Source organism: Polyodon spathula, chromosome 10, assembly GCF_017654505.1.
Source record: "Polyodon spathula isolate WHYD16114869_AA chromosome 10, ASM1765450v1, whole genome shotgun sequence".
Classification (NCBI taxonomy): domain Eukaryota; kingdom Metazoa; phylum Chordata; class Actinopteri; order Acipenseriformes; family Polyodontidae; genus Polyodon; species Polyodon spathula.
The window spans coordinates 34,156,275-34,171,386 of record NC_054543.1 but is presented as its reverse complement, the minus strand read 5'-3'; the positions used below and the strand labels follow the sequence as shown (position 1 = coordinate 34,171,386).

The window sequence follows — 15,112 nt, the reverse complement described above, 5'->3', positions numbered from 1 at the left end:
AACATTTTTGCATGTGCCTTTTTTAGACTCTTTCTCAAAGTGCGAAATATGAACTTTTTGAAGAGCAGGGATCAGTACACCTGAAAATCTCTAAATCAGAGGTATCTGACAGTGGCGTGTACAAGTGCACTGCCACCAATTCTGTAGGATCTGTATCCACAAGTTGTAAAGTGACAATACAAGGTATGTGGCATGTTATATTGATTTGTTATTTTTGTTATCTGTTATATAGGCCTATGTTATTATTATTATGATTATAATAATACTAATATAATAATAATAATATATAATAATAATATCATATTATTAATAATTGACAACAACAAACAACAATCATCAACATTATCGGCAACATCATCATCAGTATCAAGTATCATAAACATTGTCATCAGTATTGTTCAAATTATTATTATTATTATTATTATTATTATTATTATTATTATTATTATTATTATTATTATTATTATTATTATAATTATTTAAATTGAAGCAAAAGTGGTAATACATTGTTATTTTCTGTTTTTCAGCTTCAGAAGCAACTACTGAATCACTCAGAGTTGCCACCAAAACCCAGTCTGCGGCAGCTTCTCATGAAAAAAGGGAACTTACAGAACAGATTGTTAAAAAGGAAATTGTTTACGAAGAAGTCAAAACAGCTTACACAGAAACAAAGGTGTCTCGCACCCAGATGACCGTGTCCGAGGGTCAAAAGGTCACACTAAAAGCCAACATTTCAGGAGCATCCAGTATAAAATGGGTCCTAAACGGAGTTGAGTTAGCGAACTCAGAGCAATACAGATACGGTGTGTCTGGGAGTGATCAGACTTTAACTATCAAGAAGGTTAGCCAGAAAGAAGGAGGAAGTCTTACTTGTGAGGCTAAAACAGAACATGGTCTTGTCAAGTGTCATTTTGATATAACAGTCACTCAGAAACGTTCAGGTGCACCTTCTTTTATTGTGCAACCAAAGTCCCAGAATGTCAACATGGGACAAAATGTGATCATTACATGTGAAGTTACTGGAGAGCCTTCTCCTGAAGTAGAGTGGCTTAAAGACAACATGACAGTAAGTATTCCTGCACTGGTTTGGCAGATTTTAAATGTAAATGCATAATTTTAAGCTAACACAAACATGTTTATTTTCATTTTAGATATCTATGTCCTCCAATATGAAATTGAGCCGTTCTAAAAATGTGTTTACATTGGAAATTCATAATGCAGCCGTTGCGGACAGTGGAAAGTACACGGTCAAAGCCAAAAATATGTATGGACAGTGCTCTGCCACAGCGTCCTTAAATGTACTTGGTAAGTTACTCTCTTTTATTGTGTCACACTGCATTTGATATTTAATTGTGTTTACTGCAATGTTATCCATGTTTCAAGTGTTCTTTTAAAATAAACTTTTGCTCACCTCAGTATAAAACAGATCAAAGCACTTACGGCCAAGAGCATTAACATTACCGTCATTTTACTAATATATGGGCAGTATAATGTAAAGGATTGTTTATTTGGCTGTAGAAATTGTAATTTATTTATTTTTTATTTTATCAATTTGAGCCAAAGACTCAGATATGCAAATTAGCTATTTACTCTCACATTTAATTATAAAATAGGATAATTTACACAATAGACTTGGAATATACATGTGTGAATACTAAAGTGCCTTTTTATGCCCACTTACTAATTTTGGAATTGGCTTGACATTCCTGTTCTCAGTGCTTCAAGGATACACAAGTAAAACACTGCTATATATAAGGCAGGAATAGGCAAGCCTGGGGCTAAAATATCATCTGTTATCCTGTAGCTCAGTGCTAAATGTTAATACATGTGGCATTAAATGCTTTGATATTTTACACAAGCCTGCTACTTAAAAACATACAGTATTTATGACATGACAAATAACTACTTGAATTTAGTCACAAAATGCTAATATTATATTATATATATATATATATATATATATATATATATATATATATATATATATATATATATATATATATAATATATATATATATATATATATATATATATAATTTCAATATTGATGATTATTGGATAAACTGTTATATGAAATAGTTGTGTGTTTAATGCTTGGTGTTCTATACTGTCAGAATGCTTCACCATCTACTGTAATATTATTGTCATGTTCCTTTGTTTGCTATGTTCTCACAGCCCTGGTCGAAGAACCTGTCAAAAAATTACTTTTGGAGAAAAGTGCTGCTGCAAGCATGCAAGAACATTTCTCTTCCAAGTCAGTCCACATGGCTTCCTCTATGCAAGAGTCCTCCTTCAGCAGCTCCAGCATGAGTGAAGTTAAATTTGCAAGCATGTCTGCAAGTAGCATGTCCTCCATGAAAGAGTCCGTTGTTGCAATGAGTTCCAGCAGTGCCATGGGAATGTCAAGTCTGTCACACATTCAAGGGTCTACAAGCAGAATGATTAAACATGGTGTTAAAGGTGAAAAACAAAATGCCTGGTAGTTCTAGTATAAACGGTTGGTATTTTTCAAAATCAAGAGCTTGTTTAGAATTTTGTATTCACGCTGAGGTTTCTTTTCCATATTTTTTTCAAAACAGGAGCAGCACCAAGAATTGAAGCTCTCCCAGAAGACATCAGCATAGAGAAAGGAAAGGTTCTTACAGTGTCCTGTGCTTTCTCTGGGGAACCAGTTCCAGATATTGAATGGTCCCGTAGTGGCAAGACCCTTTCAAGCGAAGAGAAGAGTGGCAGATTCCACATTGAAACTACGGAAGATCTTACCACACTCATCATCACAAGCGTCAAGGAAAACGACGCTGGGCAGTACATTCTAAAACTGTCGAATGAGTTTGGTTCTGACAGTGCAACTGTGAATATTAGCATTCGATCAATGCAAAAATGAGAACATGTCTATTTTCACACTATGCCTTACCTATTTATTGATTATTTAATTAACATTGACTTAACATTGTAAATATGAACTATTTTTATACCTAACTTGACACTAATTTATGCCAAACTAGGCAATGTCTAAATTTGTTATAGAACGTGCCATATTGAATAATTTGACATGTATATAATGTATATAGCCGAAAGTACCGGTTATGAAAGTTTATACCTCATTATTTCTGACATTTTAAACTGCAACCAATGAAACTTACTGGTTGACAGGAGAAAGTTTCGGATGAAACGACTACCCTGGAAAACCTGGAATGAAAATTTGTGCCTCAACGCAATGTTGACGTCTAAGAATACCTCAACAGGTAGAGAGGCTCCCTGTTGAAGAATACCTTATCCAAAGAAATGATGTCATGCACTACATCTCTATAAGTGCAATAATATAATATACATTGAACATGAATATAAGACCTTAAGTGCTGTTTACATGTACCCTCCTTTAAGCAGCACCAAAACGCCTTGTATTCAAACTGACTATGTCATACTACCATTTCTAAGAGACATTATCATTATTGAGCTGTTGTGCAAAGTGCAAGCGGCCTGCACTTTGTACACTAAGTAAAATGTATGTGCACTGTTTCTGGCAGGGGACTGCTTGAATTTGCTTTAAAGTAACATCACCTGGCCATACCCTCAAACCTAAAAGCTGTTCAAGTGCTTCTTTGCAGAAGCAGTGACACCTCTCGGAGGTTCACTGAAGTGTATTGTGAGTGTGTGTGTGTGTGCGTGTTTGTGTGATGCAATTAGATTTTAGCATGGTCTATTTTAAGAGCAACAAAGAAACAAGAGAACCACAGTTATACAACATCTGCTGTGTTTAAAGAAAAATATGTTAAAGATACGCCTTGGACTTTGATTTGTTTTCATTATATTTATATAGCATTTATTTAGAACCTCCTTGAGATTTATTATGTTTTTGATTGAAATAAAGCATGTTTTCTGCACATCAAAATTTCTCCTTTTCTTCTTCTTCTTATTCATTTGGCAGGCGCCTTTCTCCAAGGTGACTTACAGGTGTCACAGGAAAGTACGCAGCCAGGCAATTATTTTTGCACTGTGCCCTGTATAAGCTTAAGAGCAATGCAAATTACTACACAAATAATGATCCACAATTATGAAAATGGGGGTCTCAATGAGTGCATCAATCTATTTAGCGGCCGCACTTGCAGAGTTAGGAGTACAGAGAGCAGTAGACGCTCTATGACATTTGTGGAACACAAAAAAAAAAAAAAAAAAAAAAAAGTCAGATGAAGGGCAGCAAAGTCCTCTTGGTGCACTGAAAATAAATGTTTTCTGAGAAGGAGCTGAGAGTCCTTACGGCTAAACACGATTTACGGCAGCATTATGGGGGTGTTGAACCCACAAATCACTTTGCGCCTATCCTTACATCTACCACTAAGTTAGTAGGGGATTCAGTATTCAAGACTGGAGTAAGATGGATATATAAGAAAGGTCTGTATCGTCTTTATATTAAGTGCTAACAACTATGTGTTAGTGAAACGTTTCATTTCTTCTGAACACCTTCTGTAACAGAAATGCAATGAGAGAATCATAAAATACAGCAGTGCATCATTGTTTCATTGACATGGCTGGAGGTTAAAATAATGTGGCAGAGAAAATGTTAAATTTAACTGGACCGGTAATAAACTTTTTAAAATAACTGACACAACAGTTATTTTTATTTTATGAAATCTGAGCTGAAAAAGGGTTATGAGATCTTAACAGATGGTGGCGGTGGCAGATTTTCAAATTCTTTCAAGCTCTGAACTAAGGATTTTTAATTAGATGTGATAATCATTCACTGTGACATGCACACAAGAGTTCTGCTAGTTTTTGTTTTGTTTTTTTTTGTTTTTTTGTTTCCTGTAATTCAGATGTCAAAACTGATGTAAATACAGTTTACAAAAAAATATCTGAAAACTGTTATTTAATTAACAGTTCTAGGCAAGCAAAGAATGAGTGCCATTTTTCAAAAAATCTGATTTAGTTGTCTTAAAACTTGCTCACAATTACCTGTACAACCCATGTCATCTTTAATTATTTTCATTCGACAGTCCCTGGTCATGTAACATCTTTTAATTATTTTAATTTATCATAGAGGACCAGATCAACAAAATGAATTAAGGACCCACTGGGAATAACCTCCAAAACCTCCAAAATTATTAAAAGAGCCACACATGACTTTTGAGCAGTAGTGGGTAAATAATTTAAGGTTTGAAAAGGTATAATGGAATAAGGAACTACTTTATGATTTCTAGAAGTTTAATTGTTCAATTAAACATGCCAGTCCTTTCCTCAATAAGAACTAGCCTCAACATTGGGAATAAGGCCTTCACAGCACAATAGTGAACTGTTTTACCAGCCTGTCCTGCTTACCTTCAAATTCTAATACCACCCTAAAGGTAGCATGTCACAGAACTGAAATCTAGAGACATTAAAATCGGAACTCGTACAAGGAGATCACACCTCATCAAAAAGGTTTTTCATCATCAAAATAAATTCTTGAAATCCTCCACCGCCCTCTCTATCTGGCTTCACGGGGTGGAACAAGGCCACCTGCTGAGATGTTTTAGGACATAAAGTTAGTAACGAATAATATATAAAGAGAGGCTCTGTCCTTCAAAGGCCCTAAGCATATAAGAGGGAATCCGTCGTTGAGGAAACCCGACAAACAGGAAAGGGGTCATCGTCTTTGAGACGACCCGACAAACAAAGAGGGGTCATCGTCTTTGAGATGACCCGACAAACAAAGAGGGGTCATCGTCTTTGAGATGACCCGATAAACAAAGAGGGGTCATCGTCTTTGAGATGACCCGATAAATGAAGAGGCTTACTAACCAGAAAGAAAAACACTGGTTGGTAATATTAACACATAAAAAAGGTTCAGACTCTTCAGTGGTCCAACATATGCAGGAGGGGGGTTCCGTCGCTGAGGATACCCAACAAACTGGAGGGGGGCCACCGTCTTTGAGGAGATCTGACATACAAAGAAGGGCACTGTCTTTGAGGTTACCTGGCATACGAAGAGGCTCGTGAACAGGAAAGAAAACAAAGCTAGATGTTAATACACACAGAGTGGGGTGTTCCGCCACTTCAAAAGCCCAACATAATAAAAGGGGTGTTCCGTCGCAGAGGAGACCTGACAAACAGGAGAGGGGTTCCGCCACTTGGGGCCTTCACATGAATAGAGGCATCAGAGCCTGAAAGAGAAGTAAACAAAGGATCATGCATGTTAAAGGAGAGGTTTAGCCGGGGGTCCCCTCTGACTCAGGGAGAACCCTCCTCTATGGGGTAAATGAAGCGATGCTTAACAAAGGGTTGGAGAAAGTGGAATCACTAACCCCCCAGAGGAGACCAATGCAAAGGCAGTTTGAGATTCTAGAGGAGGAGGAGGAGGAAGATGGAAGAGGAGGAAAAAAAAACACAAGACAATTAGTAGGAGGTGGCTAAGGTTTAAATAGGATAGATTTAATTGGTGGAAGAAGATGATAGGGCGCAAGGGCCTAGTACCACCCCCTGAACCTCACAGATAGGTTGACATTTCAGCTGCCAATTGTAGGGTCTCACCTTGCTTAAGAAGGGATTATGCTCATCTCAAAAAGCAAGTGCCTGCTTTGTTCCTTTTCCCCCTTTGGAGTATGCCGTTACTACTGTACCGTTGCAGTCCAAACACGCATCTTTAGAACTGAATATTACTTTGATTTTACATACATCACAGTGCTAGCGCTGGTCATTGCTATAATTGCCATTGTGGTTAGTGCAATTATCATTTCATAGGTAATGGTACAGAGACTACGTCTAAATTGATAGAACATCAATGTATTTTCAGACTGTAAGTGATGAGGATTATTATTTATGGTGATGTATGGAATCTGACTCTGATGCCTTGGTAAATGTTAGTTGGAGATGAAAATCATTGAACATTTTTGGTCAGCACATCTGCCAAGGATTAACAGTAACAGTTTAACTTGTCTACAGAGAATAACACATGAAAAGCTGTTTTTAGCACATGCTGTAGTTTGCTACAAAATGCTTGAGTTGCACACGCTAATATGATGATGAGTGGATACTTCCCTCCCTGCAAGCTTGCAGTTCTGAGTTCCAGTATAAGAGCATCGCCAAAGCAGCTACAAGCTACAACAGGTATGTCTATAAATGAGATCGAAATAAATGATCAATTAAAACAAATAAACAGGAGATTTCAGCATTATGATCAGTTGAACAGCATTGCCTACCAGGAAACTGAGTTATGAAAAGTGCTACATTTTTTTTTTTTTCCATGAATTATTGAAATGCTGAAAGAAGTTACAAATAGAATACTGCACAACAAATAACTGGCTTAATCGTTTATTTCCATTCAGACCTGCACTGTGTTTTGGACTGGGAAAATTCAACCAATCTGTCCGAAGGAATATGTCGCCAGGATTTTTAACAGCTGTCCTGGGCTATACCCTGATTCAAATAGAACTTTCAGCAACCTTTTCCCTGACATCGGGTATGGTATGTTTTTTTGTATCTAGAGTAATTTGGAATATATTTAGCTCGTGTCTTTGTGGATGTAAATTTTCTCTTGCATAGAGATTTAACAAATACAACGGAACATTGTACATTATAGGATTCTTGTTAATGTATTTTATTCCCTGAAATGTTATAATACAGTGACAAGTATTTGCAACATTTTATAAACACATTTTAGTATGTATATATTTTATACAGTAATATTTATAGTATGTATCTGAAGGGTGCTAACTTACATTAAGCTACATTAATCTTAGACAAATTCTTTATTTAATGTTTGGCAATGCATTTATTTTTTAATTAGTTGGACCTGGATCTAAAATTAGGTTAGGAAGGCTGCCTGCTGTAGATAATCATTTCAAGTACCAGTGCTGTTTCAGTACCACAATGAATGCAATACACTACCATATATTTTAGAGTTGCTATTAGTTTCTGTATTTTAATAATAATAATAATAATAATATAATAATAATAATAATAATAATAATAATAATAATAATAATAATAAGCTGAAGAACCTGAAGTCAAACCCTTATCTATCTGCATTAAGAGTTAACATTAATCCTAATAAAATGCGGATTATTTTGTTTACAGCATCTCCTTTTGATGTAGGTAATGTAAATGTGATGCCTTATTGTAACATGTGGGCTCTTCCACCTCCCCCACCACCTTTTCCTCCCGTGAAACTGGCGTGGATAATGATGGTAATGATTAGTGTAGCTTTGTTCTATTTTTATACATAGTTGTTTACCATAGTCTTAATATATAGAGTATGTTTTATTAGATGGAGTAAGAAATACATATTTTAACGTAATATTCTAAAATCTGTAACACCTTAGGCTACTGATTAGCAGCAATTCATTCAATTATTTTGTAAAGCATTTGGCAGTGTGTGTTGGCTACTATCAGCTTCTCTGAATGGATAGGTATTTATTAAATTTAGCCTTCAGTTCATGCCAGCATAGGAAATATCCCCTAAACATTTGTGGTAAGTTTTTTTAGGTACTTGTTTGTGTTTTCCTACAGAAACCCATTGAAGAAGAGATTCTGCTGAACCTGCTCTCCTTGCCAATATATCCTTATCTTCTTGGATGTGAAAAAACAATTGCTACAGCTGGCCCCACAGTAACATTACCACACTTTCAAATTAGATTTTATATTCATACATATCTTGTGTGTGTGTGTGTGTGTGTGTGTGTGTGTGTGTGTGTGTGTGTGTGTGTGTGTGTGTGTGTGTCTCTCTCTCTCTCTCTCTCTCTCTCTCTCTCTCTCTCTCTCTCTCTCTCTCTCTCTCTCTCTCTCTCTCTCTCTCTCTATATATATATATATATATATATTATATATATATATATATATATATATCTATATATCACATGTCAGTATTATGCAAGGCTTGACATGCTTTCTCTGAGTCACTTTTGAACTGGCCAGCATGAAAATAACCCATACGGCAACTTTCAATAAGGTTTATTTTGCACAGAATAGGCAATTCAGCTCTTTGTGTATTGTGTGACCATCCTAATCCTGGAAACTTTAAAATGCATCAATGCTGCTTATCTGACTATGTAGAAGGAGAGTTGAACTCTGCTGCAGTAACCACTTTTATCAGCAGGTGTCTCCATTGTTGTTTAGGGATAATACCTATCTAGATATTTCTTTCTTTAATGGGCCCTGTACAGTTATTGATCTCATGTTTATATTGGGGGAAGACACTACCCCTCTTTGTCAGGTATACCTTCATTTGGGAAGGCCTGTACTCTACTGTATTACTAGTTTTCTAAGTTTAGAATAAATATAGTACTTAGAAAGTATGATATTTTTGTGTATTTTTCTCTATTAAATACATTACAGGAGCCAGACTGGAATATTTAGTTGTAGTTATTTGTATATGATAGTGAACTATTACATTTTAGGTGGACTTATCTTTCCAGATTGATCCAACATCTCATGGAATTCCTTTATCGAAAGGTGAAAAGGTATCAATACTTTTCAACCTACAATTTACTACCGGTACAATATGTGAAATATAAAACCAATGTAATAATATAAATATGTTCTTGCTTGGTTTCCAGGGAAACAGAGGAATAAGAGGCAACACGGTAGGATGCTTTTCATATTCTTTTAGCATACCTCTGATTTTACTCATTTTGGTATTAGTGTGGCAGTTCAATCATTTCCTCTGCAGGGTCAGCCTGGTCCTATGGGTTTACCTGGTCTCCCAGGACTACCTGGTCCACTGGGACATCAAGGAGAAAAGGTCATTACCATTTAATATTTATGTAATGCATTTATTCAATCAATCAATCAATCAATTTAATTAGCAGTCGATCTATATGATGTGCTATGTGGTTTAAGAATTCAGAGTTTTATGAAGAATAAATTACCAACAATGACCATAACAAACTCCCTCATAAAATTTGACTACTATATGTGTTAATATAACTTTATTATCATTTAAGTAAACAAGTTTTTTTTTTTTAAATCTATAAAGGGTGACAAGGGTGAAAGAGGATGGGTGGGTTTACCAGGTACAAGAGGACAGCCTGGACTGAAGGTGTGTCTGATTAGCTACCACTTTAATGTACAGTATATTTGTAATTTAGTAGTCCAAAAATGACAGCTGGACATATGTGTTTTATACAGCAGGGTCAACGCGGACTTAAGGGCAGTAATGTAAGTTTTGAACCTAATTTTATTATTTAATTGTATTGCATTTCTTATTGGTTCTCTCTATTTCATGACTAAGACAAGTACCTGTAACAGAATAATACAATTTTTAAAGGGTGAAAAAGGAGAAAAAGCTAACCAAGGACCCCAGGGTGAACAGGTAAAATAACAATTGTGCACTAATTGATGTTTTTAAACATTTATTCAGAAATACAGTGCTGCATAATAAGACATGTGTTCATTTATAGGGTTCCATAGGATTTCCAGGACATGTTGGTTGGAAGGTAAAAAAAAATTAAATACATGTGTACATTAAATATGCGTCCAAAAATCACCTTCCTAAAATTCTAATTTCTCATTTTCATTTAATTAAAATTATTTTTCCTATTACTCTTATAGACCCAATTGTGGAAGACACTTTCAGTCTAGGAATGTACAAACTAACTGATACATTTAAGATGTTTACCAGTACATTGTATGTGGTATGTTGTTCTCAGAGGTTTTGCAGATTTTTGTTTTATTTATTGGGTAATTGTTTGATGGGAAAGTATATTGGTAGCAAATATATTGGATGAAAGATATAGAATTTTATTACGTTCATGACATTAATGGCAACTAATACTAGATGGATATATATATATATATATATATATATATATATATATATATATATATATATATATATATATATATATATATATATATATATATATGAGCTTAACATGCAGCCTACAGCACTCAATATTCCCAGGTGGTCTCCTATCCAAGTACCAACCAAGGCCAACATTGCTTTGCTTAAGCATTTCATGGTAAATTCGATTTGAAGAGCTTTTTGCCGTCTGAGACGTTGCCCAGGGGTCACTACAAGGAAGTAGCTCTTCTTGACCCCCGTATTGGATATTTCTAAAAACCAAAAAAAGTTCATAAACACAACAGGAAATCAAACATATTCAATGGACATAACAAGAACAGACTATTACTACTTATTATTAGTATTTTTATTTATTTATTTTTTTTTTAACAAGGGGTTTAAGTTCTCAGATTTTAATGTGTTTGTTATTTGATGCAATTGTTTTAAAATTACACCTTTTGCATTGATTTTAGGGTGATACAGGTCCCATAGGAGCAGATGGCTTAGTAGGACAAGTAGGCCCAAGAGGAATACCTGGAAAAAGAGGATTACCAGTAAGCTGCTTAAAATACCCTACCTGTGCACATAGTATATCAGGACTTAATAATCACAGTAGTCTTTTCATCTTATCTGTACTAAAGTGGTCATTTCAGTTATGCACATAACTGAATACTCTGGGTGTGTTTGCCATTTGTACCTGGTTAAAAAAATGGTAAATGATTTTCTACCAATAAGTCTATTTTCAATATCCATTATATAATAAAAAAAGAAAGAAAGAAAACAAAGCCACTAATTAAATCCACAAATTGTTAAAATTAACACAAAAAATGTATAAATGTATTTCAGGCAAAAATAAATATTAATAAGGTTTTTTTTTTTTTTTTCTGCACAAAATCAATACAAATCTAGGGAATCAAAGGTGACACTGGTACCACAGGAAATTCTGGAACAGTGGGAGATCCAGGCGTGCGAGGAATAACAGGACCTCCTGGCCTTCCAGGACAAAGTAACTTGCACGGCTTTTACAGTTGCATTCTCTTTTGTTTGTGGAGCAATTAATGCTTCCTGTCTAGTTTCACAGACCTTGATTAACAGAAATGTTGTTTCGCCAAATGTTACCTTGGCACAATATTGGTGCTAATCGGGGTCTGTAAAACCAGATGTAAATCTTCTTAGTTTAATTCAGTATTTTGCCATTACCAGTATAACTTGTGACAATTTTTTTTATTTGTATCGTCATGCATATATATATATATATATATATATATATATATATATATATATATATATATATATATATATATTATATATCTATTCCCCCTCGCTCCATTTTTCGATTTTGCATTTTCGATTTTGTAGTTCATATTGTCAAAGGACCAAAAGGGGACAAAGGCTTTCTTGGTCCAACAGCGAAATGTCATTGTGGACAGCTAAAAACTAATTTACAACAATCACATTTTACTCAGATTCCAGCAGTGAGTATTGCTTATGTAAACCTTTTGTAATATTAAAGCGTTTTGGAAGGTATGAAATATACTTTGGCCAAAAATAATGCTAATCAAAATAAACATCACATTGAAAGATGTATTATTATTATTATTATTATTATTATTATTATTATTATTATTATTCCTTTAACTTTGGTCCTTTACCATAGTGCTAATCCACAATATAACCACAAAGTATAGACTTTAATAGGAGTGCCAAGTGCTACCATCTACCGTCAGACCCCTGGCTTGTCACAAAAATGTTCAGACAAATAGATTTCTAATCAAAAACTTAAACGATTTATGATTTATGTCCTGACATGGAAAAAACACCTTAAAAAATACGGGGTTTTTTTTAGGATGTGTGTGAATTTTATAATTAAGTTATCAGCTTGTGTTTTTCTGAAATTACATTTTCTTAGATTTTTATTGTAAACAATGAGGAGGAGCTGTCTCAGCTGAAAACTGAAAATGTGATGGTTTTGAGAAGGGATACTCGAGTTCTCTATATCTATAACAACACAGGATGGATAGTAGTGCAGGTATGTAAATATTACAGTTTAAGCTTTTATTTCACCTTGCTGCTTCTGTTACTGAAAAAAAAAATGAAAAAAGATTTGGTGTAGTAGCACAATGCAACATTGGATGCTGGAACATGATCTGGTTTATTCACTGAACTATGAGTTTTAAACAACAGAACTGTGTAAGCTTTTTTGAATTCTTCTGTCCACCATAGCAAATGAAGATTTCTTATTATATTTTAGATGGAAACTTGTGATGGGAATTAGGCTATACTTATTTTTAAAGTGATGTTTCTGATTTTCAAGGAAATGCATAGTACTTATCGTTTTATTTTCTGTTGAAGTCTGCTAAGACAGATTCATCGAGGTATTGTGGTGATGGTATACTTCAATCAGAAAATGGAGAACAGTGCGATGATGGGAATAAGGAAGTATCTGACAACTGCATCAGTAAGTGACATTTTATAAGACAAGCTGAACTTCCTGTCTTGGTCTGTTGGCAGCAAAATCTGTTTATGTTTTCTGGACTTTTTTTCTGCCATTTAACTGTATTTAGTGTATAAAGGACGACCTTTTCATTGAAGTGTGTTTTAGGCATGTGCACCAGCTGAATGGATGTTAAAATTGAATGCTTTGTTATTCAAGAGACTTCATTTTTCGAGCAACCCCCTGTATGCCAATTACCATAGGGATCCAATCACAAAAGCAAATGCATGGATCCAAAAGAACAGTTTCCAAACAAATATGTTAACATATAAATTAATTTCTCATCATGGGATACTGGAAGGTGAATTTATTGAAGATTATACACATTGAAAGTAAATATAAACCTGAACAAATAACAAAATGTTATTTAGTGTTTAAAATCGCTTACCTTTGCATTCCTTTTCAGACTGTCAGAGGGCTTTTTGTGGGGATGGGCACAGGCACATAGGAGTAGAACAATGTGACCTTCGTGATTTTGGCCAGCAAACATGTGCATCTTATTTACCAGGGTATGTAAACGTATACATTTTAAGTTCCATACACAATTGCCCAAGAATCACTAGATGTATTTTTTTATACTAATATTCATGTTTCCGTGATATATGCAATGGTAGATAGTCATTTCACATTCTAAATGTTTCTGCTAATGCATGGTTTTCTTCTAGTCAAAAAAAAAAAAATACCATCATTGCATGAGGTCACAACATGCCCCAGTCTTATTGCAGCTTTGTGCTTATAGAAAAGATTGTTTAAATAAATAGAAGGTTGAAATATTCCACTGTCTGCAAAACAAATCTTCAACCGTTAGGGCAGCCCTCAGCTTTGTCCATCATAGCTATTTCACTATTCGTGTGTGGTTTTGTATTAATGATACCAATGACATATGATTTTTTTTATATGATCTTAATGTGTTAGTGTAGTAAAACATAAAACACCTAGTCACAGTTTAGTTGAAAACACAGAGTATCACCATTCTTCTGTGTCAGCTGGCATTTTACAACCATAGGGCCTTCTTGTCCTGCTAAACCAATATATGCTTTTTTTTGCAGATCCTATGGGAACTTGAAGTGTGACAGCTATTGTTATATTGATTCAACAAATTGCCGTTTTTTTAGAGACTGACAGAAAACCAAAAGACATTTTATATGAAAGTATTGTTACCATGATTGCATTATTATGGATATACTAAGCAAATACACAATTGATGGATGTTAGAGAAGCATGTTTTATGTTTTGACGTAGCATGTTTTATATTTTGCAGATAAGCACCTCATTAGATATAGAAATGTAATGTCACAATTTGCCTCATGCAAACAAATTAGCTTGTCATGTGTATTGTGTATCGCAAACCAATGAATAAATGTAGTGTATTGTATTTCTTAACATGGTTATCTGTCCATTGTAGGCCTCACATCTTACATGCACATTTTCTGTATCTGACTTCCATTTTAAAAAAAAAACAGATTTTGTTTTTTGTGCATTTTTAAATAAAGGTTCAGTATGATACTTAAACCAAAGCTATCAATTTAATTTGCTAAATCTTTGGAAGATTTTCAATTTGCTACTTTAAAAGGTCTGAGTGGTAATAAATAACATTTGTAATTTAAGTTAAAAAGGTGCATCGATTTTCATCAATAAGTGGAAGGCTTTTAAATCTCCTTCAATTAAAATGCTGATAAGTCACTCCTTATTCTGCAGAACCTCCAATTACTCTAATGCAAGTAGAATAAGGACATTTTACTCTGTAAATTGCTTCAACATACCCTATAGCTAGTACTGTGAAATCCCAGAGCAGCTTTCAATTGATTTCTTAATATTTAAATATTGATTTAATAATTATTTTATAAAGACTACATTTGACT

The 15,112-nt window shown here is 34.5% G+C and overlaps 2 protein-coding genes across 4 annotated transcripts in view; both read left to right on the top strand.

The window, feature by feature from the left end:
- Positions 1–3,892, top strand: part of LOC121321943 (titin-like) — a 170,646-nt gene extending 166,754 nt beyond the window's left edge. The window contains exons 246-250 of the mRNA XM_041261332.1: positions 27–183; positions 528–1,066; positions 1,152–1,305; positions 2,176–2,460; positions 2,580–3,892. Of these exons, the coding sequence (XP_041117266.1) occupies positions 27–183; positions 528–1,066; positions 1,152–1,305; positions 2,176–2,460; positions 2,580–2,884 (1,440 nt within the window). The 3' untranslated portion in view covers positions 2,885–3,892. The remainder of the gene's footprint in view (positions 1–26; positions 184–527; positions 1,067–1,151; positions 1,306–2,175; positions 2,461–2,579) is intronic.
- A 3,158-nt stretch (positions 3,893–7,050) lies between these two features.
- Positions 7,051–14,714, top strand: LOC121322222 (acetylcholinesterase collagenic tail peptide-like). 3 transcript variants are annotated; one of them, XM_041261861.1, is made up of 17 exons: positions 7,052–7,435; positions 8,071–8,162; positions 8,485–8,583; positions 9,390–9,434; positions 9,531–9,557; positions 9,644–9,715; positions 9,950–10,012; positions 10,102–10,131; positions 10,241–10,285; positions 10,374–10,409; positions 11,230–11,310; positions 11,666–11,762; positions 12,116–12,231; positions 12,666–12,785; positions 13,109–13,214; positions 13,657–13,759; positions 14,300–14,714. In XM_041261861.1, exons 1-17 carry the CDS (start codon positions 7,354–7,356, stop codon positions 14,370–14,372), a joined length of 1,287 nt encoding a protein of 428 aa, XP_041117795.1. In that variant the 5' UTR covers positions 7,052–7,353; the 3' UTR covers positions 14,373–14,714. The 3 variants fall into 3 exon arrangements, with proteins under 3 accessions (XP_041117796.1, XP_041117795.1, XP_041117794.1); XM_041261860.1 differs by having other exon boundaries at positions 7,054–7,435; positions 8,053–8,162; XM_041261862.1 differs by lacking the exon at positions 8,071–8,162 and having other exon boundaries at positions 7,051–7,440.
- Positions 14,715–15,112: the final 398 nt, after the last annotated feature.

What these genes read in the sequence shown, in the direction of transcription:
- LOC121322222 (XM_041261860.1), top strand. Translation starts at nt 7,354, where the DNA reads ATGTCGCCAGGATTTTTAACAGCTGTCCTGGGCTATACCCTGATTCAA. An exon ending in TTGCTACAGCTGGCCCCACA is followed by an intron (nt 8,584 to 9,389) that starts GTAACATTACCA and finishes TTATCTTTCCAG; the next exon opens with ATTGATCCAACATCTCATGG. An exon ending in TGGGACATCAAGGAGAAAAG is followed by an intron (nt 9,716 to 9,949) that starts GTCATTACCATT and finishes AAATCTATAAAG; the next exon opens with GGTGACAAGGGTGAAAGAGG.